The sequence below is a fragment of the Antrostomus carolinensis genome, unplaced genomic scaffold (genome assembly GCF_000700745.2).
Source record: "Antrostomus carolinensis isolate BGI_N321 unplaced genomic scaffold, ASM70074v2 scaffold16767, whole genome shotgun sequence".
Lineage (NCBI taxonomy): Eukaryota > Metazoa > Chordata > Aves > Caprimulgiformes > Caprimulgidae > Antrostomus > Antrostomus carolinensis.
In genome coordinates this window covers 2084-27719 of record NW_010329708.1, presented here as the reverse complement: position 1 = coordinate 27719, position 25636 = coordinate 2084, and the positions used below count along the sequence as shown (strand labels likewise).

The following is a 25636-nucleotide window of genomic DNA, read 5'->3' as shown; positions in this document are numbered from 1 at the left end:
TGTCCCCTGTGCTGCTGTGAGGGGTGGGGAAGGTAGAGACATCAGGAGCAAAGTGATTTAAGCCCGGGAAGAAGACAGGGGTGGGGGGAAGGTGTTGTAAGATGCAGTTGTTATTTCTCATTGCATTACTTAGATGAAATGGCAATGAATTAAATTGATTTTTCTGTCCCAAGCTTGAGTCTGTTTTGCCCGTGACCGTAACTGGTGAGTGAGCCGTCCCTGTCCTTCATTCCTAATCCCACGCCCCCTTTGTTGTGTCTCCCATCCCATCTCACCGGGTGGGGGGAGTGAATGCAGGACCACATGGTTCCACTGTGGGTCAAAACACCACAATAATAAATAATAATAAAATAAATAATCAATAACAATAACAAATAGCGCACTCTGTATTACTTTTTTTCCCCCTCAGCTCTTACTCAGTGTCCATCCATCATTTATCTGCACTATAAGGTATAAAACCTCACCAGAGGAAAACTGAGCAGTGCCCTGTTGCAGAGCAGAGTATCCCAGCATGTAATTGTGCTTAGCCTAAACCACGTGCTCCTAAAAACACCGACAACACTGAGCAATGAGACCAGCCCCACACCCAAAGGAATTTATGAACAACTGAAGTGTCACAACGCTACACATTCATCGACAGTTTTTGGCATGTTGCAGTCTGAATTCCTTCTCGTGTTTTATGAGCAGCTGAATTGCGTTCCCTTACAAAAGAAATTAATATGGCAGCCTGTGTACATCTGCTTTAATCTTAAAACAAAAGCAGTTTTGCTATCTTTAGTACAAGCATAATAAAAGCACCAAATAAAGCACAGATGGTTTGGATTTTCTTTCCAGAAAGCAAGGGGGAAGACTGACATCTCAACTGTTTATGTAGCCATAACCCATTACGTGGCCATGGCAAACCAAGGGGGGCACAGTAAGTACCTCTTTGTCACCATCTCAGATACGGACTGCTTTCAGTCAGGTCTTACAAAAAGCATAAAGCAACTCTCCGCTCAGAGAAAAATGCTTTTGTTCATACAGATTTAATTTATATTGTTAGTAAAACACTTAACAATGGCTACACTAATGCCAAGCAAATTAATTTCAGTAAATCTAAAGCAAACACCACCATTATGTTTAGGCAACACAGAAGAAAACCCTTGAAAATCTAACATTAAAGGAATTATTTATGGTCATTACTCAGCCATCCTGCCCCCATCATTTGAGTATTATAAATCTCCAAGCTGCTCACTTGCAAACTCCCTGACTTTTGATAAAATGTGGCTACGCATTGGTAGCCAAAAGTTCATTTTGCAGGAATAATATGGAAAACTTGGTCTGGCAGTCCAGGCTGGGGTTTTTGGGGTTTGTTCTTTTTACATTTCAATCTTTCTTTTAAAATATCTCACTCCAGGATTAAAACTTTCCCCTTCCTGGACTTAATCAAACTGATAGTGGTTTTGGCAGAAAGGCAAGTAACAGGAAAAAAAGTAAGGACAGCACATGTGCAACATATCCAAGAAGTACTCCATAGCCTGCTCTGTACTTTTTGTGTAATAAACACACAGTAGTTCAAGGAAAAACACACACAAAAAGAGGCTTTTCCGTTACCCTTTAACAAATATTCAGAGAATAGCAGTCAAGTAAAATTATCACTCTTGACATAAAGCAGATAAAAAGGCAAGCTGAATTAGCTCCTGAATCGGGGGGGTGGGAGTTTTCTGCTACAGATACTGCTTCCTTTAGCATTACAAAATGTCTTTTTAATACCTCTACGCTATAGCAATCAGTATTTTGGAGAATTTAGGAGACCCAAACTAATGATTTTTCCAGTTATCAAGTACTTAAAAAGTAAAAAAAAAGACGGCACATCAGAAAAAGACTTGTTCAATTTATGAGCACTGCCACTTGAACCAGTGATCAAATATTGTACTTATAAGGAATGTTTGGGGTTTGGAAGCAGCATTTCCATTAAGGAAAATGTTTGGTGCAAGGCCCTACGGTTGCATTAAATCCTTACTAGACGCAGGGATGCTTTTGTGCATTGCAGTGAGGCTCTATTAAATGCTTCGCAGGAGGGACGGGACGATGCAGCTCAGTGGGCTTGCAGGGCACGTGTGGGCTTGCAGGGCACATACAGCCTCTACAGAAATCTCTTCTAAAGAGTATGGGATGGAGAAAGCATGGGTGCACAGTCCTCCCTCCCTCCCTGCAACCCCTTCCAGGCGATGCCCCCAAAGCTGGGGTACCAAACGCAGCCTCCCCAAGCAGGGCTGCCCCATCCCCAGGGCTGGGGCTGGGACAGGGTGAGCACTGGCTGTGCGAGGCGGGGAGGTCAGTCTCCCCAAGGATGCTCCTGGCGCACGGCTCCCATCTGTCACAAGCTCTGTCTACAGGCGCGCCAACAGATGCTTGCAGACAGAGTCGCTGAACTTTGACATCCCACATAGAGACATAAACACTTCTCCACAGAAGATAAATCCTCAGTACTAAAAAGTGTTCCAGTTGATTTCTGGCCCTCCCCAACCCCACCCCGTCCCCCAAACCTAAAATTCCCATACACTTCTCTTATAAAAAAGACTTAAAACACAACAAACCCCCCAAGAAGCCAACATGCAAACAGCCACAGCACAAAGCTTTTTTAAGTACACTATAAATAATCAGGAGAATTACTAAAAGTAAGCCAAATATAACTAACTGCAGAATAAAATTAACTTTTGAGTGTTTAGACAGATGGAATATGATTTCCTGGTCGTATGCCACTGAATTTGGCACTAATGTGGAGCCCCAAAAGGAAGGGATTTGCTGCCTGAAACATGCATGATCTACCCAATGGCTGGAGTCAGTAGTTGCTACTTTTCATAAGCACCATTAAATTAAAAAGCCTGAAAGTCTTCATAAATAAAGTTTGCAGAAAGAGATGGATTAACTTAACACTAAGAGCGGCCAAGACCAAAGCCCACTGCGTATATTCGTGTATTTTCTTAAGAGGCTGTATATACAAGGGAACACACAAAGGGCTTCTTTAAAATGCTCCCTTGTAAGGGTGTATTTCAAGGGTAATAGATATTGAATTCAGGGAAACGTCCAAATAGCCACTGTGAGGAAATATCATCGAGTCACATGGAAGAGCTAGAATGAAGCATGACACTTTTCAATGATAACTAAGAAAATCCTTGTCCAGAAGGATTTACTTCTCCGATGCCTGATCCTAGGAACCAACGCAGCCAAACACAGCATTTACTGATAAACAGCCCTACTGACTTCAGTAACTTAAGCCAAGTAACTTCAGTGGTGTTATTCATGCCCTGTGAATATGAACGGAAGACTCTTGTTTAAAAGGGCTCCTCACAGTAGCACAAGAGAGTCCCAAGCGAGGGTGAGACAGGACACGAGGCAAAGAAAAGAGTCCTTATGAGAACTGCTTAACCATTGCCTGCAGGTTTGGGATTATTTTTCCTTTCAAACCTAAAATGAGGAAGACATGAACTCTCCTGGTATAACCACATGGTAACTTCAACACAATCCTACTGCTAACTCAAAAATCAAACAAAAGGAACACCTCTCCAAACCAAGCAAAAAAGAAAAAAAAACAACCCATCAAACCCCAACCTCAAACAAAGCCCAGGTTTAACTTTTCTGAATGAGGTCATGATGAGAAACTCTCCCAGCCTTCAAACCCCAAAAAAAAAAAAAAAAAAAAAAAGAAAGGTGAAAACCACCATGGAAAACATACTTGAGCTGTGTTTAACAAGGAACATCTGTAGTCTTCCAATTCTTGAGATGCAGAAATGCCCCAAAGAGCCACATTAAATTAAACATACAGGAAAAAATACTTTTGTTGCTGACCAAACCATTTACAGGTGCCTCTGATTTGAAGCTAAGGATACTGAGCAGCACTCTGTTTGCTGACATAACACCATGCCGTGAAGGACTTCTTTGTAAAGGAAGTTCACAGAAAGCTGGTTTAACTGACAAAGTCTTTGCTGGTGAAATGTGACATCTGTTTTTAAAGAGCCTACATTTTTGGGATATTATCGCTCAGCTGTTTCTATTTATAACATATTTAACAGTTCCTCTCAGTCAACTAAGCAGGTATGCAATTAAGTACCCTGAAATTTCAGTGTCAGACTCAGGACAGTTTGCAGCAATCAGTTCAATTCTTCTTTCTCCCTGGATGAGTTTCTTCAGAGCAGGATTCCTCTACACACACATTACGTCTTACACTTAAAGAAATCTTCCCTTGCAAGAGAATGGGCATTTATTACAAATGTGTGCTCTTAGGTGCTGTACTGAAAGTCCCCAGTGCTCAAAGGCTCAAACACAGTGCTACTTACACAAACCACCATGACTATATTAAAAAAACGGGAAACACGCTAACTATACATTTATTGCCATTATTTTTATATATATTTGTACGTACAAATGGAAGAAAAAGTCGAGAGCCCTAATTAGGAGACAAGAAAGATGTTCTTGAAATTAATGCCACGCAACTCAAGACAGCTCTTCTGAAAGATTTCACTCCTCCCCCAAGCTTTTTTTATTTGATGTCTATGCTTTCAACTAGGGACAGTTTCAAGTGTGGCTGTATGAGTCAAGAGCACAAGGCAGTCCTTTTTCATGCACAGGGAAAAGTTAGTATTTTATCTGAAAAATTATTCAGAAAAGAAAAGGAGATAAACCTGAAAGAGGTTTTTAACTCAACAGAATCACTGATACTCTGCTGAACACACATAAGTAAATAATTTCAAACAAAGCAGACAGTGACAGCAGGGCTTTTAGCATTTTATTTAAACATTCACTTAAGCAATTTATAAGCTCACGCAACTTCATTAAAAATTTATAGAATATGACGATGAAAAAATATCTGCTCTACTGTAAATAAAACCCTTAAGGAAGAAATAATTTTAGCTCTAAAAATACAGGTAGTAAAGATACCCTCAAACATGAAAAAAGGTGCAGTGACTGTAATGCTATCTTATTTATTTATATATATAGCTATGTATGTCTATGCACACAAGGAAAGATTAGGATTTATTTTTGAAGTCCAAGTAGTCTTGGACTGCACTAGCATACTTTATATGTAAATTAAGAGACATGGTGTTTCCAAAACATCAGGCACAGAGTCCTTCACCAGCTCTCTACGCACTAATGGAACAAAAAACCACCAACCCGCAAATGAGTACAGCATCTTCTCTTCTGCAAAGCATCCAGGAGGTGCGTACAGAGAGAAAAACATTTACAGCATGAATTGTCTGCTCATCGCAGCTTCTCGAGTCACTGCAGAACCTTCGTGTTGAAGGCCAGTGTGCAGAAGGCTTTTGAGCAGCACTCCAGAGCCAGCTGCAGCCTGTGCTGAGAGGCATGTCACACCTTTCATCTCCCACTCCCTTATCGTGGGCCAGGGTGGTGAAACACAGCCCTGATGTACTCTTCCCTTCCCTGGATTTAATGAGATTTTCATCTAACCTTTTATAGCGCCATGCTTTTTTTTTTTCCCATAGAGAGTTATGACTTTCATAGCTATTTGCTCAGGGAAACCCAAACCTACAACCTGAAATTCCCTTTTTTATTATTCCGTATCATACATATCAGGTATTCCATACAGCCTATCAAATCAGCTAGTTTTACAACCATCTCATGCAGAGGGTGACAACAGCAGAAGGCAGTACCCACAGTAGTCTTTAACGATAATTAACTAATGGACTGCTTAATTGAAAATTTTGGGCAACACAAAAATACTCAAGAAGCAATTATATCACCATGTGATTATCAAGAAAGGATTTGATACTTGACAGGTAACTTGTTAAAATGCTCAAAGGTTATGGCATATTCTTGCAAGAATATTTGCATTGGTTATGACTCGCTACAACCAAGACCCCTTCAGCATAAAACTGTATGCTGCCACAGGTTTTTGTGGCAAATTTATTTCCACCACTCAGAACAGAACAGGAAGAAGAAATTAAGAAATAATGTACTGCACTATGATTATTTTCATTATTCTGCAAATTGATGTAGGCAAAGACATGAAGTCCAAACTTATAAAAGTAAAATCTGAGCACAACTCCAGCAAACACACCTTCTTAGTCCCACTGCCCCTTCAGTTACATCTTGAGAAGTCATCTAGAATGCTCAGTGGAAAGGCAAGAAGTACAAAGCCTAGTAAAAGCTGCTGAATCGGAGAAGATGGATAACAATGCTGTGCTTTGATAAGGTCCCAACATTTTCATCAGTTTGTAATCTGACTTGAACATGAGCTGCAGCTGTCAAAAGGGTCTGGAATCAATACTGCAGCCATGCTTCAAAAATCGTCATCACCCCATAGTTCTGCAACCTCACCCCTTGCTTCCCCTGCCTCGTTCTTCAAAGTGATATACAGCATTGCAGGATTTACCAAGCCATCAGAGGTAACCTTCGGGCATTATCTCGGTTTCATTTCACCTGCTTGCAGCCATCTGCGGCTCATGGGCAACCACATGGCAAGGGTGCAATGGTCTAAAAGAGGATCAGGAAAAGCAACAGGAGAAAAAACATAAATTGGCCAATATCAGCTGGCATGGTCTTTTTACACGCAAAGCGCACTCCTGAAAACATAAGCCTTGAAAAGGACTGAAGTTACCAACTGCAGTGAATCGCTGGTATGCCTTCAGCTGGGCTGCAGCCAGCTCAGACCCACCAGAGGCGAATGCCACGTCATGGGTCTGAAGGCTGCTCCCTACGTCCTCCCCGTTTCACACCACCTGCTTTTAACACAAGCAGGCCAAAACAAAGAAGGTGGTTTGTTTGTTTGTTTGTTTTTTTCCCAGTGACATTTATGGCACCAAGGTTTTCTATGGAAATGTAATCAGTCAGACAGCATCATGGTAATGACTTGAGGCTTTTCTCACATTACCTGAAGTTTCAGCTCAGATTATGTACACCACAGAAAGGCAGCAACATCACACATGCACAGAAGACAATTAGCAAGCAGCTTTTCCACTTGCAGATGCCAACATTAGCTCTGCCATCCTCTCCTAGGGCACCAAAGCAAGCTTTACAACAGCATCTGCAGTTCCTGCAAGTATGAGGGTTTGAAACTCAAAACACTTTTAAAAGTCAGGTTCTTTACCACTACATGTCCAATTAAAAAATCCTGCAAAAATTACAGGTAATCCTTCCTACACTCAGGACCCGTGGATGCATCCCATCAGGTCACTCCTACTAGGAACTGGAGAGGGCTTATGTTTAAATGAAAGGTCCAATGCTGGACATTGCTTGGAACACATTAGTGTTAACACCACACATGGCCTTCCTCCTCTGCAACCCAAATGTAACAGCGATGCTTTGATGTGATGGATTCTTCTCTTTTCAGCTTCAAAGAGGCAACAGAAGAGATAATCTCAGGCTCTCCGCTTTACTGGCCCTCAAATTTCAGTAGGACAGGTTGAAATATTCAATCTCACAAATCTGAGCAACAGTAAATGCACAGTTTAACATGGGAGGCCCTCTTGTTTCTCTGTAAGGAGGCTTTGCACGTAGCGGTAGTAGTTCTCAGTCTAGTTTTGTGGATGTCTTCTCCCATACCACCTTTGTCTTTCTCACCAATCCAATATATCTGATAACTTGGTGCAGGTACAAAAAAAAGGGACCTTTAAATGACATCTACTCCAACCCCTCTGCAGGGAGCAGGGACATCTTCAACTAGATCAGGTTGCTCAGAGCCCCGTCCAGCCTGACCTTGAATGCTTTCAGGGATGAGGCTTCTACTACCTCTCCTGGCAACCTGTTCCAGTGTTTCACCATCCTCATTGTAAAAAATTTCTTCCTTATATCTAATCTAAATCTCCCCTCTTTTATTTTAAAATTATTACCCCTTGTTCTATCACTATAGGCCCTGCTAAAAATTTTGTCCCCATCTTTCTTATAGGCTCCCTTTAAGTCCTGAAAGGCCACACTAAGATCTCCCCAGAGCCTTCTCTTCTCCAGGCTTAACAACCCCAACTCTCTCAACCTTGCTTCAGAGGAGAGGTGCTCCAGCCCTCTGATCATTTTTGTGGCCCTCCTCTGGACCCGCTCCAACAGGTCCATGTCCTTCCTGGGCTGAGGAGTCCAGAACTGGACACAGTACTCCAGGTTGGGTCTCACAGGAGTGGAGTAGAGGGGCAGAATCACCTCCCTCGACCTGCTGGCCACGCTTCCTTTGATGCAGCCCAGGATAGAGTTATTGGCCTTCTGGGCTGCAAGCGCACGTTGTCTGCTTGTGTTCAGCTTCTCATCCACCAGTACTCCCAAGTCATTCTATGCAGGGCTGCTCTCAATGCCTTCATCCCCCAGCCTGTATTGACACCAGGGACTGCCCAATCCCAGTAGAGGACCTTGCATTTGGCCTTGTTGAACCTCATGAGGTTCACGTGGGCCCACTTCTCAAGCTTGTCCAGGTCCCTCTGGACGGCATCCTGTCCCTCAGGCGTGTCAACTGCCCCACTTGGCTTGGTCTTGTCTGCAAACTTACTGAGAGTGTACTCAATCCCACTGTCTATGTCACTGATGAAGATACTAAAAGTACTGGTCTTAATATGGACCCCTGAGGGACAGCACTTGTCAGTGATCTCCATCTAGACATTTAGCCATTGACCACTACCCTCTCGGTGCCACCATCCAACCAATTCCTCATCCACCAAACAGTCCACTCATCAAATCCATAACTCTAAGAATTAGAGAGAAGGATGTTGCGGCAGACCGTGTCAAAGGCCTTACAGAAGTCCAGACAGATGACATCTGTAGCTCTTCCCTTGTTCACTGATGTGGTCACTCCATCATAGAAGGCCACTTGGTTGGTCAGGTAAGACTTGCCCTTGGTGAAGCCGTGCTAGCTGTCTTGAATCACCTCACTGTCCTCCATGTGCCTTAGCATAGCTTCTAGGAGGATGTAGGCGTTGGCCCAAGAACCAGCCAGTGATGTTAGGAAGGAAGGCAGTGGATAGGAGTAAGAACGCAACACCTGTCAGGGAATTGGGCTGAGACTACCTCTTCAGATGCTGAGGAGAGCAGTGACTTTCACCCATCTCTCTGCCTCCCCAGGGATGTAAAGCACAACTAAGTTTCGCCACCAGAGACATGACCAGACAAAAGTGCTTGGCCATGACCTTCTCTCTGTCACCCCGTTTCCTTTGCCACACACCCAGGGACTCTGAAGAGAAGGAAGACATCGTTTTCTCTGCGTCTGATCCTGGTTGTTTCACCCCCATTTCCATATGTCACTGCCAGGACAGCAGCAATTTAACCTTGAGTAGGTTATATCTTGCCCACCAAAAAAACCACCCTGCAATTCTGCTGGTTCCTTTCCTGCCTGGAAAAAGGCATGTAAGGGAAGTAAGGGTTCCCTGGCTCTAGAAGACATGCTTTTCCACCATGCTTACCCAGAAGGATGTTAAGTGAAGGCAGCGAGAACAGACAACACGTTTTCCAGTCTACCATGCTTTTCTCAGCCTCGTTCACTAGCTGAAGCCACCTTCATCTGGTGCAACTGAGAAACTAAGAAAAGGGAAAAAACATCCTCCAAAAGTCAAAGGGAGAGTCCTCTGGAGGTTGATGACTGTCTCAGCCTAACTGTTTATATCCGACTCAACCTCAAACTGAAATTTCTTCAGGGAAGCTACAGGAAGCTAGGTCTGGATAAACTATGGCCTAATGGAGAGCAGAATAAATGGATAAATAAAAAGTAAGTGTGTGAGAAAGCAGAGCAATTCCAAGCTGTCAGCAACTGGCAGGGCTAGTTCTGTCTTCTTCTAGGGGGTTAAAAGAGAAAATAAAAAAAAAAAAAAAAAACAAAAACCTGGGGGGTGGGGAAGAAACAAACTCCACACCAGCTTCCTTCACCAGCTGGCTGCCAGCCACACAGGCATGCACTGCCTGAGATGGCCAAGGTAACCAGGGGAGATGCTTGGACCCACCTCTATCCATCCCTGCAGGCAGGCAGGAGCCAGGAGCACTTGACAGCGAGGAAGCAGTTAAAATAAAAATAAAACAAATCCAGAACAGAACCCAGACCAAAAAAGCAATGAGAGTGGAGTAATGGTCTCCTTCCTTCACAATCCTCTTGCGACAGGAGGTGGTAGAGCTGCCCCAGTTATGCTCTGCGAGGTGTGCCTTGCTACCTCTCATTGAATCAGTGACACTCCACTACCATGATGCCACAGTGCCACATGCCAGCCCCCACTTTCTGTTATTATAAGGGAATACAACCGTGGAGAGGCCACCTACCTCCAGTAAACATAACCACCAACCCATGTGGAACAAGGCTCTTGCACCTGGCAGCATTGCTTCAGGTTTGCCAGGCACCATCATCATAACTGACCAGACAGGCAATGGAAAGAGCTATTAAAACCAAAGTTGCCCATTCAGGTCATACAAAATGAATATTTTATTCACAGACCTAAGGCTTTTAGTTTCCCTTATGCCTTTCCCACAAGGAGAACAGCTTCTTTTCCACAGAGTGGCAAAAAGGAGAAAGCACAGAGGTGTGATGCCCATACCTGACCATAGTCTGTCCTGAATACGACGACTCCTTCTGCACAGGAATGAACAGTACTGGGATAATGCTGATTATTTTCTCGCAGCCAGACTCGAGACCCCTACAATAAACAAAACAAGAGTTATAGATGATATAACTGAAAACTGAAAAAAGAATTTCACTCAATATTTTTCTCTGGAAATACTTATCAAGTAAAAGGAGAGGAAGCAAAAGCAAAATTCAAATAAGCAAGTGAAAGAAGGAAATAAAATAAAATAAAATAATCTCTCAGCAAGTATTTGTTGGTTTCTGCTGGAACAGTTAACACAGGAGAACTGCACTGAAGTGCCTTTTTTTTTTCTTTTTTTCTTTTTTCCAGCAGAAGTTCCTAAATGCTGGCAAGAGCAGCTGGAACCAATCCTCTGAGTCATGTGCCTCATGTTAGCACACGTAAAATTACAAAGCGGTGTTTGAATTTATACACTTTTTAAAAGATCCTCCTCAAAGCCGGCTGGGTCCCTACCTGTTTATTTTCAACCTCTGTTCAGCACTTCCTCCTCTATCATCTTTCACCTTTTTTCTAAACCACTTTGCCTTTTATATGGTCCTCCTATTTCAGCTGCACAACAACGCAGAGGATTTTTTTTTTTAAAACAAAACAACTACTAGCGAGCAAGGTTACAGAGAAGTAACATACACTTTTTAGAGAGGAGGAGGCAACAGAGACACTATCAATGAGACACTCATGCCAGTCTAATAAGACAGGGTAGGTACAGACTATTTTAATTTTCACTTGGCTGGTAGATCCAGCAACAAGAAAAGAGAAATATCCAGCACTGAGAATGTGGCAGGAGGAACCACAGCTGATGCTGCAGCTGCAGCAAAAGCCATCCCAATAACGATACCCACTCAAGTTGCTCCAGCATAGGAAAAGGCTTCAGCTGGCATGAAAACACAGTATTTTAGTGGTATTTACAGAACAGAGATTTCTTTTTCCAACAGTCAAATTCTCTCCTAAAGAAAAAGTAAAGAGATAGTAGAAAAAGGTTGGGATATACCCTGATAATCATAAGGTGGTGATTACGTGTGTACCATCACTGAAAAAAACAATTCAGATAATTAATTTTGCACGCTAGCATCCCAAGTTTGTCCTTGTCTGAATTTCTCCACACAGAAACACAGACCTACAGCTTTGTTAAAGTTGGTGGGGAGCAGGGTCCTGATTAACAATCACGACAAATACAGGTTTTTATTTCTGTTACAAATAAGGCAAGTGGAACATGAGTCTGCCACAGACTTCAGTTACAAGCTGCATATGCTTTAGATAAAGTTGAATAAACATTATTCCTGTTTCTATGATGAGAGAACAGCAGCTCTGAGATACAAAATAATGCTTACGGAGAATGTAAAAACTCTTGCTGCTTGGTTTCCCTGAGCAGTAAAAGCTTAGCTGCACACAGAGGACCATGTAAGAACATCCCTCATTATTTTCTTCCCCTGTCTTTTGACAAACTGCTTTCCATTTTAAATGCTGCAAATGCCTAAGGAGCTGTTTGCCCTTTTACCTCCGAAACCTCAAGCCAGATGGTTTCCAGGTTTACAGCAAGTCCAAGGCAGGTCAAACGCAGGGTATGTCGACTCAAAAGCACAGGGTGAGGGCAGAGGGGAGCAGAACAGAGAGCACTAGCACCTGAGGTGGGTAGCGGGGAGCAAGGGACTGTGAAACAGCAGGGAAAGGACTCCCCCGAAGTGGTAAAAGCAATAGAGAGGACCTGAACATTTCATTAAAAACCCAGTGATAGCAGTGGGAAGAATTCCACCCGGTCCCTTGAGTCTGCATTGGACTTTGGCTGTCAGAAAACACAGGGCACCACTCTGTTTTTCGCCTTCTCGAGCAGCACAGACACCCTCACGCTGACGGGTCTGAGGACACGAACACCCTGCACTTCCCAGGGGGAGGAAGGCTGACAGGAGGGCATTGCTCTTGGACTTCCTCTGGTACCTCCTCATCGGACCCAGCAAAGAGAGACCTAGGTCCCTTAAGTACAGGTGCAGGAGCGGTGACAGCTTTGAAGGAGACATCCTTGGTATTAAGGAGGATTCACCACAAGCGCTGGGGAGGGAGACAAAGGGCTGTCTGATGTTAAGGCAGTTGCTACATCAGCCCACCATCCCCCAGAGCACCCGAGAGTGAAACCCTGAGGCTTCAGCCACCCCTTGGCCCCAGCAGGGAGGTGCAGTGCAGAGCTTGGCCCCAGCTGCCGCCCACCCCACCTACCCCACTGCAGCACGGGTCTAAAGCCCGCATGGGATATCATGTACCCATGACTGTATCATGCAATACACTCAAAGCAAGGTGAGCCGAGTCTTCTGCCTCAGATTCCTGTATGTTCTCAGCCACCTCACTTCACCTGTGCATTACAGAAGGCTGAGAGGGACCTTTGGAGAGCGCCTACTCCAACCCTCCTGCTCAAGCAGGGCCACCTAGAGCTGGTGGCCCAGGATCATGTTCAGATGGCTGCTGAGTATCCTCAAGAACGAGAGACTCCACAACCTCTCTGGGCAGCCTGTGCCAGTCCTCGGTCACCCTCACAGCAAAAAAGTGTTTCCTGATGTTCAGATGCACCTCCTGTGTTTCAGTTTGTGCCCACCGCCTCCAGTCCTGTCACTGGGCACCAACGAGAAGAGTCTGGCTTCCTCCTCTTTGCACCTTCCCATTAGGTATTTATATACCTTGATGAGATCCCCGCTGAGCCTTCTCCAAGCTGGATGGTTCCAGCTCTCTCAGCCTTTCCTCACAGGAGAGATGCTCCAGTCCCGTTACCACCTTCGTGGTCCTTCGTTGGACCCTATCCAGTACATCCATGTCCCTCCTGTATTGGAGAGCCCAGAATCAGACCCAGCACTCCAGGTGTGGCCTCACCAGTGCTTGAGTAAAGGAGAAGGATCACCTCCCTTGACCTGCTGGCAACACTCTTCGTAATACATCCAACAGAAATACCAACAGAAACCTCATGAGGTGCAATACTCCTGAGTTAGTGTAGGACACCAAAAGAAACAATCATCAGCCACGAAACAACCTCTATCTATCTGATATGTTTCAAGTTTGAATATTTTTTTTGTTATTAGTGGAATCATTCTGGCATAAAACAGAAGGTCTACAAGGTTGTCCAGCTCATAGCAAATTTTTACTCCACTGGGCTTTCTGCCTTGACCCAATCACCCCACAGCAGCAAGGCACAGTAAAGCTTCCCTCCACCCAAGTAAACAGCCATAGTTTCATTCACAAATCACAACTGGTTTAATGAAGGTGGCTACTAACATCACCAAGCTCTGGAGATCTGATGGCTCAAGAGGTGAAGGTACGTACTACAGTAATGAAGCAACAAAGGGAATTTGGCACCACACTTCCCACGACCCAGTGAAACGCTTTCACCAGCCTGCTGCTGGGCATTAAGTGTCTGTACTGGTCAGTCTCCTCCTCCTCCTCCTAGATTACTTCAATCCATCTAAATGCACGCATAAAGAGCAAAAAAACTATTTGTCAAAATGCAGTCAAGTTCTTCAAGTGCTTCAGGACAACCAAACCCCTGTTGTTCTGCTGGTTTAGTATTTGCCAAAATCTCCAAGCTCAAGTAACATTATATTTATGCTTTCAAGGGCAATGAAAAGCTTATAAACATTAAGCCACAACAAAATTTGCCAAACCCTCAGCATTCAAAATAGCCTCTCACAAAGGAGGAGAATGTTTTCCACCTCAAAAATAAATAATTAATCCTGATTTTTTTTTCTGGCTATGAAGGGGGGAAAAAAAAGAGCCTGCACAGAAGCCTTCACTTGGTTGGACTAGTCCTAAAATAAACTTTTTAAAGCAAGTAGGAAAGGGTTTGATTTAAACAAATGTACATTGTTAGGGGTCAATAGCTGCTATTCAGGGGAGGCTGGAACAATGAAGTTCAAAGCTGGAGGCAACTGAAATGCAAATACAACGTGTTCCCTGGCAAGGTAGCTCAACAATGCGCTATCTGTCCAGGGGCTGTGTGCACTGCAAGGCCTTCCCAGCTGGGGAGGGAAAAAACCCAAAAAAGCCTTGGCAAAAGATCCCTGAGGAGCTACACAGGTTACAGTTACCTCCTCTGCCCAGTTAGCCCTGCAACTGGGCTGCAATCCCTCTGTGACGCATTAGTGATGCACAAGCAACAGTTCTGAGAACAAAATCTTCTCTGGTAGTTAATTTATGGACAAGATTTGTCATACAGGATCCACCTGAGGAAGGACTCCACTCAACGCACACGGTGGCACGTTATACTGATCTGGACCTGGTTTTGGGAGAGAAGCCTCGTAATTTGGCTACTCTGGAGCTCCCTGAAAAGCCACCTAACATGCTGCTATTCTGTGGTAAGGTGGAAAGCAAAGACACGGAGCACATGCTAAAGCCCAATGGTTTTTATTTCTGTGAAGGGAGGTTGTAAAAATACTTGGAATAGCATTTGCAGAAGAAGGGCCATATGCCATCGTTTCCATAGCACATAAATTTCTCCTGACTGCAAAAGGGAAAGGAAATAGCTTTGCAAATCTCACAGCTGCAAGACCACCTGGAGAAGTCCCTAGTCCTTCTACCTCACAGATTTTACAGCTGAAAATGAAAACACCACCTCTTACCCTCCTCTGTATTCTGCTCTTGGAGATGGTGAAAGTCCATTCTTTTCTACTTTCTTTTGGACATACACTGGAAATCACAAAACTAACTAAGAACTTTATCTCAGTAACTAAGTAAAATGGTGGAGCATTTGTTGCAAAACTGTCATTAACAAGCGAGATATTGTACGTGTACAGGTTGTATGCTGAATAAAAAACCTGTCTGCACATTAATTACATTTTTATATATATTGTGTGTATACATATATATATATATGAAAACGCAGATATTACCTAATAACTGTGGTCTCAGCCAAGTAGAAATGCTACTCATCCACACATTACAATGTAAAATCCACTTGACTCACCAATGCAGTTGATTCACAGGAGTTAAAACTGCTTTAAATTAGGGGCAATGAACCTAGGTTATGCTGCATCTGCGTTCAAAAAGCATTTCACTACCAGGGCCTGGCACAGCAAAAGGAACAATAGTCAATATGTATTTAGAGAACCTTTTGTTCATGTATTACAGTAGCTTGGCTCCAAATACAAAGTTTGAGAGACAGGAAGAGATGTTATTAACTAGGTCAAGCTGGATATAGCTTTTTAATGGAAAAGATAATCAAAACCACATTTATCTTCATTCCTCCTCTAATAATTCACACACTGATCACAAGGAGGGGCACAGCAAGAAAGAAGCTATCCAGACAAAATGCAACTTTGCTAATTCGGTATTAATAATCAGTTTTGCTTCTGAAAATTTACCCCTCATTGTTACCTTAGGACTACTAAAAACATCAGTTTAGGTACCCAAAAAACTTAACGTGCCGAGCGCATGCCTGGCCAGACTATTCGGGGGCAAACTCATGATGTTCACTGAAGCTGGACATCCCTCACCAACTTCAACCCAAAAATGAAGCGTTCAGCCTCTTAAGCAGAAAACTGGACGTGTTATTCCACACCCAAGTGCAGGGAAACAAGCAAGCAGTAATGGCCATTTGTCTGACGTGTTACTCTGCAATTCAGAGTACTGACCTAGCTCCCTCCTTTGCAGGGCCCGGCTTCCCCAGGGCAGCTTTCCTGCCCTCCTTCCACAACAGCTGCATGTCAGTGGCGGCTGAAATATGAAAACTACTACAAAAGTCTGCATACGCTACCACCACACAACCTATGAAAGGGAAATAAATTAATATTCCAGAAACTACTCCAAGTCAGTGCTGCTAACGGGCTCTGTTTCTCCCCAGCCCCTCTGCCAACCGTTGGAAAACTGGCAGTTTTCATCCAGGGATGGTGCGGTGGCGAGGGATGGATGGAGTTATGGAGAAGGACTAGTTGAACCCTAAGTCTCTGTTGATAGTGAGACAAAGCACAGCTTTGGAAACTATTTGAGCATGTAATCTAAATTTCAGTACCTTAAACTCAACTTCATGAACTGACTACATACTTAAATCTAGGCACATACGTGATCCAGCTGAATGGGGTAAAATTAATTTTCAAAACACTTACAACACTAACCACTATTTCCTCAGAGAGCACAGGAGTAAACTACTAACACCTTTTGCTGAACAAATTTAGTTCTGCCTCCTTACTGTTTTAAAGCAGAACAAAGCCATGAAGATGTTTCCATGGGATATAAGGTCAGTTTACGGGGGTTAGTTTCCTGCAGAACAAAATCTCCTTGAAAATGAGATGTTTCTGTGGTCTGTCCACCCCCCACACCAGATCAAAGCTCCGGCTCTCCTGCTCCTGATGTCTGCACAACAGCTGCTGATTAACCTTGAACAGGCTCCATCTCCTTCTGTTTCAGTAACTGGAGATAGCGCAGCACCAATGATGGCATATCACTTCAAAACCAAGAAACTGGATTAAAACATGTATCGTTACTGACTTGAGAGGAAACCAGAATAAATTTGTACCTTCCCAGCCCTTTGAAAGCACCAGTACTTCTTACACGACTGCTGCTTCATATAATATGGCCTTTCTTTTTTTTTTTAATTTTAAAAAACCCAAAACATTTTACCTTCCAGTTATTCCCAATACAAACAGCACACCAAGATTACCCTCTATATATGCAGGTGGACAAACAGGCTCCTCCCCACCTTCTGCAGCTGAGTGTGAAGCCACACATTGCTAACAGAACTTGCTCAAAAGCCAAAAAGCAATTGCACTTCTCTGCCAGAGCTCTGAAGATGTAGTTACCAGCTCCTGAAGACAATGAGGTTTCCACATCACTAGGAAACAAAAAATTTATCATGCCCTCAAAAGCAAATCTCGAAATGAGATGCTACCAAATCTTTTCAGGAGAGTTGCTGGTATTTCTGCAGTCTGAATTACAACTTTCATGAGAAAGACTCAAGCATTACCTTTAAGTTTTGACAAGTTTTGTCAAATACTTTTTTCACTTTCAAGACTGCCCAACCTACACCATGGCAATACAGGAATTCTGAAAGCCTATTTTCAGTTGCAGTCAAGCTCAACAGGCTGCTATGGGACAACAGCTCTTTATCGTGCCCACAAGTTTATGTAAAGAAGTAACAGCTTCTGGGCAGTCAAGTCAATGGCATTTCTCATTTATTCTAAAATCAGTGCTCAAAGTATTACTTGGCAACTGACTGTGAATAAAACTGCAAAAATGAGGAATCATGGAAGCAGGAAAAGCGTGTGGTAACTTTCCTCTGTTTACTGGGTGCGCAGTTCCAGGTCCTGCTCGCTGTACATCACCATCATCATCACCACCAGCAAGTATCATGGACTCGCCCAGCACACAGCACTGCCTCCATCACTCGTCCCCCACACCTTAGCTGTGGGTGGGAGGGTGGAATTTTAATCTGTTAAAACTCAGTAAGGAAGTAATTAAAAAAAGACAACACGTGAGTGAGGAGAAGGAAGATGAGGCAGTTGCTGATGACAGCAGGGAGATATAAGGAACACAGGAGAAAAGAGCTCAGGGCCACTGCACACCTTCCCATCACTGTCTATATTGGGGCAGGGGGCAGCCCCGAAAATGACAGACCTCCTAGTACATTCAGGATCATCTTAAAAGGAGCATGCAATGTAAAAAACCAAACAAAACCCCACCAAAATCTCCAAAACCTTGTTTCCTTAAAATCAACTGAATTCTAGCCAATATGTATATGTGCACACACCCCACTTCTTCATCCATGTGAGTTGAGGTTTTTTAACCTTAACGGATGTTTTAACAGAGACAGAACAGAGGAAGGACAGTACATGTACAAGCAGCAGGGGAAAAGAGATCTGACTCTAAAAACCGTTCACCAAAGCCTACAGCAATGTAGCAAGAGTAGTTATCCCAGCATGATTGCCCAAACAAGCCAATTTAAACCACCATTAACTCCTGCTAACATAGCCTTTTCCATATTGCCTAGTAAGTTCTTACACTGCCATGCAGCTCCATCACCAACTCGGGGACAAGAAGACAGCCTGCCAAAATGCCTGTAGCTCATCCACCACACTTGGCTGTGCTTGGCAGTCCTCAACCCAAAAGCTACCAGCTTGGCAACTTGTGGCTTATGCTACATGACAAGCTTATAAACTGACATCAAGGTGGAGAAGGATTTCTAAATCCAGACATGTCGAGTCATGCTAACACCCTCTTCTCATTCCCTCCTTCAGCTACCCTCTTGGGACTGGTGTTTCAAAGACCAATGAGGCAAAGCAATGGTAGAAATATTTTTGTCTGTCTTCTTCACTAACCTCCTTATTGGGGCTCAACAACACAACTTTTCTCTTCTTAAAAAAAAACTCCGCCCTTAAAACATCCTAGCTATCAAATTTGTCATCTGACACCGGTTGCTAAGGGTCTCAAATCCATTTTCACAAATGTTGTGAAACACCCTAACATTTTCTTCCACCTTCCCTGTGCCTCTCCCGCCTGAGCAGAACACAAAGCAAAGGCCAGGGAGCTCACTGACTAGCACCAGACGCATGCTATGGGAGACACTGACCACTCTGGAACATGGCTGAGTTCCAGACTGAACTAGAGAGACGTTTCTCATTCAGCATCTGCAAAGCCCATAGAAAGTCTTGTTTGCAAAATGGGATCTCCTGCTTGCAAAGACAGATGTTCACCCTCATTTCAAAATGTCTTATTTAGGAAGAACATCTTAAAATTGAGTACTTCAAAGCTGATTAAGTGAAAAAACCCACAGTCCTTTGATACAGGGGTCCTGAAGGGAGGCATTTACCACTTATTTTCATGTGACATTATTAGGCTCATCGGTCATGGAACTGTTCAGTTCTTAACACTGTTCTACAATGTACCTGGACACTTACTTTTTAGAAAAAAATTAATATAAAACATTTATACAGTACTAGTTTTTCCAGTGATGCTAGTTGTGCTATACAAGCATGGATATGCCTTGCCTAGAGGGGCATTATGCTGGCTCAGACCAATTTGCATTTGCAAAGTAGATTAGATTTCTGATCAAGATACATTTTCCACCATTGACCAATATTTGCCAGACATCTGATTTTATTCTGGTAGTATTTATCAAAGTATTTATCAAAGCCTTCTCACATCAAGAAGCACCACTGATAAAATGCCAGTGTTGCACCTGAAAGCACAAAGAAGGAAGTGAATTTCTCAAGGCAAGGACTATTCCTGGTTTCTAGGAAGGTCAGTGTTGTCTTTTCCTCTTCTCCACCCACAGCCCCTCCCCAGCCTTTTCCCCTTCTCATGCCACAGAAGCAGGCAATTCCAGGAAGACTTACATATAGACATGTGGGATACTTACGTGAAAAAGGCAGTTCAGATTAAGCAGCAGACCGTGCAAGGTAACAAGCATACTTCAAAAATGCTCCCAAGAATAATACCAGAGTTTTCACTTTGCAAGTTACTGGCATCAAAGTACAAAAGGTTCCACTTTAGTTCAAAAGGTTCCACTTCTATAATGCCAGTTTTTATGCTCCTTTTACAGGTCTAACAACAAAAGAGGAAATTTTTTTTGCTTAAATATCCCTGCAACTCAAAAATATCAGTTTACACATGAATAATTTTCCTGGGTTAGAGCAGGGATGGGCAAGAAGGGAAAATATTTCCAGCCTTAATTGTAGCAGAAAACAGCTGTAAGATCAGAGCCTTAAGACAACAACAAACCAACCCACCTAGTCCACATTCCTTATGAGCATTTTTTCTTTTCCCTCCCCTCTTCTTCCAAACTCCTTATTTTCCTAAAATTAAAACTCAAGATTTTTGAGACATACAGTTCACACTTTGATGTTATAAGAATTACCAAAACTGTATTCCAAGGCTAAGAAAGTAAGTGTGAAAGGAGGGAGAAAGGAGAATAACAGACCAGTCATCCCACAGTTCTTTCATTTATTTATTTCACTAATAGAAATGTTGATTATTGAAAGTAGGAGAATTTTAAATATCAGGTCACAACTTCTCCTGAGTTTTATTGATCCTCTCACATTGAACTTGCAGTAGACAATTCAGCAGGTTTCCTTTCTCTTTGCAGCTTCACTTTCACAGTACAATCGCTCCATGTCTCTCTGTTTCACCACAAGTATTTAAAGTACATAATTGCACTGCATTATTTCTTTACACTGCCAGTTCATGCTTCAAGATATTTTTTTTGATTTTTAAAAATCAAACTCATTTGGCAAGCTACATGGAGTTTGTCCTATAAACACCAGAACCCCTTCCTAACTTTGCCCAACTACCGTGTCCTACAGATGTCAACAGGACCCTGCATGGTAAACATCTGTAGGCTACGGACTTGCTATGGTTAATATGTAATGGAATATAGAAACCAGGAGGAATAGATGAAAAACACCAAACGGATGGCAAATGAGGATGTGCTGTTGGATCTGTTCAGCAGCATTTCCAACAACCATTGTCCCCTTGCCCTTCTGAAGGCGCATCTAGCTGGTCTGACACCACGCTGAGGAACAAACCCCAGCTATGCTTTCACCACAAGTGGTGGGTAGGTTGGGGCTGCACCAAGCCGAGCAGACTGAGCTCAGGTCCTCCATTCCCACAAGCCTCCATTCCCACCCAGCAGCTTTCTCCAGCACCACCCACTCAACCCTGTTCATGTGTCCTGCCATGGTTATAAGTCAGGGGCAATGTCCTGAATGCCAGACAAGCTCCACTTTGCCACACCAACTCCAACAGCAGAGATGGCCTCACAGCCCACCACCCTCGCACCTTGTCCCGCCGGGCGGGCGCAAGGCAGCGTGCTGCAGCTCAAAGGCAGGAACAGGAGCCCAGAGAAGCTCCATGAAGAGTAAGTGCATGCCATGACTACACTCAGCTGGGAACATGTGGCTTTCTGGCATGCAACAAGTGACTCCAGCAACCGCGTAGCAGCTGCGATCAGGCCCATTTGGGAAGCCAGGGCAGGTATTATCAGATTTGCAGCATCACACAGAACAAGTTCAACACGGGTTATGAAACACCCTTAGGTGGTGGGGAACCAGTACTTCACACCCAAGACCTAACCATCCTTAAAAATGTATTAAATAAAAATTAAATAATCCTTAAAAATCCAAGATGTAAACAACTTGCCTGGGACAGTGCACCCCTCTCTGTCTGAGGCCCTCCCATGGTGCATGGCTTTTACAAGCAGGTCTGGAGATGGGATGATCCATCACTAGAGCAACACACAGATGTCCCAACAAATGACGGGGAGCATGGCACCCACCTGTGCTCTCCTTCCCTCCCTTTCCCGCTTAGGATGAGCACAGAAAAAGCAGATCTTGCCACTGAAGTCCCAAGCTGCAAGGCTAGCGTTAGCACCTTCCCACACTAATTTGTATCCTGCAAACCACAATAATCACCAAGCAGCTCCTAATTGCCTGTCTGGAGATCACCTGATGAACACACAACCAATTAAGCAAAAAGTAATGGCACGCTTTATCATTAAAGGGCAGAGGACTGGCTTATTCCCATGCACCTGCGGCAGAAAGGCTGGCAGGCTGCAGCGCAGGCGTCCAACACCACTGTCATACATACAGAAAGTGTAACTGCCTAGAAAAGAGTCTGGAATCTCTACTGAAGGCAGATTTAGCAATGAAGCTTATATTTGAGGTCAAGTTAGAAAGCCATGAAGTTCAGGTAAAAGGCAGCATTCCCTGCACGTGCTTCGAGTAATTTTGTACTTTATCAGCTTTAAACTTCTCCCAGGGATGAGGTGATGCCTTGCAGAGCCCCATCACTGCTGATGAATAGCAATGGTATGCAGCAGTTGCGAAGTAAAAAGGCAGCCTGAAACACTGCATTCATTATATTCAGCCCCTCAAGGTCATAACCCCCTGAAAAGCAATCTCCTGCTTTTGCTTAGTCCACTTCTTCTCCCTGACCAGATAGATTCCCTTCCAGTAATGCCACTCTTATTAGCATATGTGTTTTGATTTTTCTGCAAGTGTGTAACTATAAAATGAAGCACCTACAAGGCGAGACACCTGACTTGTCATCACAAGTCCTTTATTCTTGTATTGGGATTTTTTTGTATATATTACATATAATAAAAATTATAAAAATTGACTCATTTTAAATTCATTCACCAAACCGACAGAAGAGAATACCCTTAGTAGAAAACCCAGAAATGGAGCAGGTATTTACATCAGCAACCCTTCTCTTCTCCTGCCATGGATACTTTCATGCCATATGCTGGACTGAACCCTGTAATTTCATACTGCTTACCATCTCACATCTATAGACAAATCCCCCAGGCAGGTCATACAAAGCAGCTCACAGGTCCCTAGGACATACAACAATGTACCTTTCCTCATGGCTCATAGCATCTTTCCAAAAAAGCTTAAAATCTGCAATCCACCTTTCAACAAAAAGGTGTGGCAGGTTTCCTCACTTGCAGGCACACCTAGAGATTTGATGCAATCCCATTCTGCGCCCTTGTTTTCATGACAGGGATGAACATTTCCTGCATCACTCTGGTGCTGATTTTTTTTTTTTTTCTTCAATGCATGTTTACATGAGCTAGTAATTGTTAAAAAGAAAAAATTACTACCTCAACCTAGTAATTGAGGCAGGAGCAGCAAAAGGAGAAACACAGAGCAGTTGCTTCTGTAATTTTTTTTTTTTGCACGCACGCATGTTTTACTCTACTGCAGGTTGATAGATTTAATCTGAAACTATACCACAAAGCAATTAGAAGTGCTTAACCAAACAGAAGTGATTTAAAGCATTAAAACCTGACAAAACGGGCATTTATCCCAGAGATAAATGAGGAGTACAAGGAAATGCATCTGGGCTGAGACTCTTCTAGTTTACCATGTCCAGTGTGCAGAAGCATAATAAAAACAGGGTTGAACAGCTGCATGACTCTCGGCAGACAAAGGACCTTCTCAGCCAAACCATTTTGACTATACATTGTAATCTCCCAGAGGTGCAACATTCATATATCAAGGAGGGAACCCCTTGCACTCAAGCTCTTCTCGTTAGCCAAGGGGATTAGCTCAAGCAAGAAGCAGAGCACCAGTGCAGCAGAGAGAGATCCTTTCCCCCCCCACTTTTCGGGATCAAGCCTGAAATCCGACCGCACTCTTTACTACCAACATGACCTACTTGGGCCGAGATGCTAAACTCAACTTTTTTGGTCTAAATCCAGGGAGGAGATCCCGTTTCCTTCACACACAGACCTGCCAGCTGTGACTAGCAGCTCCATCTCCCCCAGCCTGGAAGCGGCCACAGGCACCAGCTGCGGAGAGCCATGCTTCCCCAGATGAGAGAAACTGATGTGAGACCAGAGAAAGACACAGCAAGAACACAGCTGCTTTGAGTCACAGATATTCAAAAGTGAAACACAGCAAACTTTAAGGCCCATGGAAGGAATGAAATGACAGCAGAGACCTAGGGGGTGTGAAATATATTTGCGTGGGAAGCACAAGGACCTTTGTGGAGAGCTCAGGATAGACCAACAGGCAGGGGATCATGCCACCAGCAAGACAAGGCACCTCTTTCCATTCTGGCCATTTCATCTTCAAGAAGTCACATTTCAAAACACGCTATCCAATACCTTAGTCTATTCATAGACTAACATACACCTTACCAGGCAACAGATAGACAATATACATAGACCATGCAGCCACTTTAGGTCTGACTGCATGCTCTTCTCCCATAAGGGGACTGCTCCAGTAGATTTACACATCCCTGCTCTGCATTTCCCAGCTCCCTCCCACTCCTGCCAACCAAAGGTACGCTGGAACACTGGACAGAAAGCTTTCACAAGCAACCCTTGTTGACCCTTAAAGCCTAGGGTACCATGACTTTTCTCTTAGCTACCTCTGAAAGTATGTCTACTCAGGAGCACAAACTTTTTACATGGCAATTTATTCTACTTGGTAATGAATTAAGTCAACCAACTCTTTTGTAAACATCAGCCCAGACAATTCCATAAACATCTACTTCCCACAGCATGGTGCAGTTCCCCAGTCTGTGAAACCTGGGAGGGTTTTACAGGCTTGCTGTCATGAGGATGTTGCTTTAAATTATTTATAAAGAAGGTGGCTGCACAGTAAGTGCAAGTCAAATTAGCAGGGTGCCTAAATCAAACAGCAAGTGCAGCACTCAAAATGCAGTATTACTGATTCTTGCCTGCCCAGAGAGGTCCTTTTTCTTAAACAATTAAAAAAAACCCAACAAACAACAAAAACAAACTAAAACCAGAAACAAAACAAAACCCAAAGTGTATGGACTTTATAGTATCCAAATGTCTGCACAAGCTCAGACTGGGAATTTTCCATGACTGCTTGACATAGTGCTATTAAAACATATTTAATCTTACTTACTCATAATCAGATTTTTATGGCACTAAAGAACGCAAGCCTAAAACAAATATAAATGTCTTCCTCTGCATAAGCACAGTCAGTATCTTTTACTACTTTTCATACTAATAATAAAGCCACTTCTCATGTTACTACACTGCAAATCAACAAAACAGCTATTTGTTGTGTTTGGGTGGTGTTTTTTTAAATAACTCATAGGTAAAATGAAATTACCTAAAAAGTGTTGAAAAACAACTTTTACACAAATGCTGAAGCGTGGAATTGTGCAAAGAGAAGCCTTATATGGGAAACTTGCTGCAGAACAGGAGGGGACTCAAGAAAGTTTCCTTAGTCAGAAAGAGAACATACTTCATTATAGCTGATGTGAATGTGACACGTACACAAGAAAGAATGAGTGCTTCTTCAGCCCAGACCTCATCTGGGAAAAATGCTCAAACTTGGTCACCTGCAGAGAGACCTGTCCCTACTGAATTACCCTCAGAAGTGTTATTTAAAAAAAAAAAAAAAAAACAAAAAACAAACAAACAAAAAAAAAAAAACAACAAAAAAAAAAAAAAAAAAAAAAGACTGTTTTTAAGCATGTTACTGCTTTAGCCAAACTCTTCAAAAAATCAAAAAATCAGCCTATCATTAATATCACAGCAACGGAACACCTGAGAAGCATCTTGCTCATGATTACCAGAAAACCCAACCCCATGTGACAGTTCTGCTGAAGGTGGTGTCCCTGCTGTGCTCCTCAACACTAAGACAGCA

The 25636-nt window shown here is 43.2% G+C and overlaps 1 protein-coding gene across 1 annotated transcript in view; it reads right to left on the bottom strand.

Moving 5' to 3' along the window:
* Positions 1-10595, bottom strand: part of LOC104528626 (unconventional myosin-X) — a gene marked incomplete at both ends in the record, with an annotated part of 56127 nt that extends 45532 nt beyond the window's left edge. The window contains one exon of the mRNA XM_010172681.1: positions 10497-10595. Coding sequence (XP_010170983.1) covers positions 10497-10595 — 99 coding nt within the window. The remainder of the gene's footprint in view (positions 1-10496) is intronic.
* Between the last annotated feature and the right edge of the window lie 15041 nt (positions 10596-25636).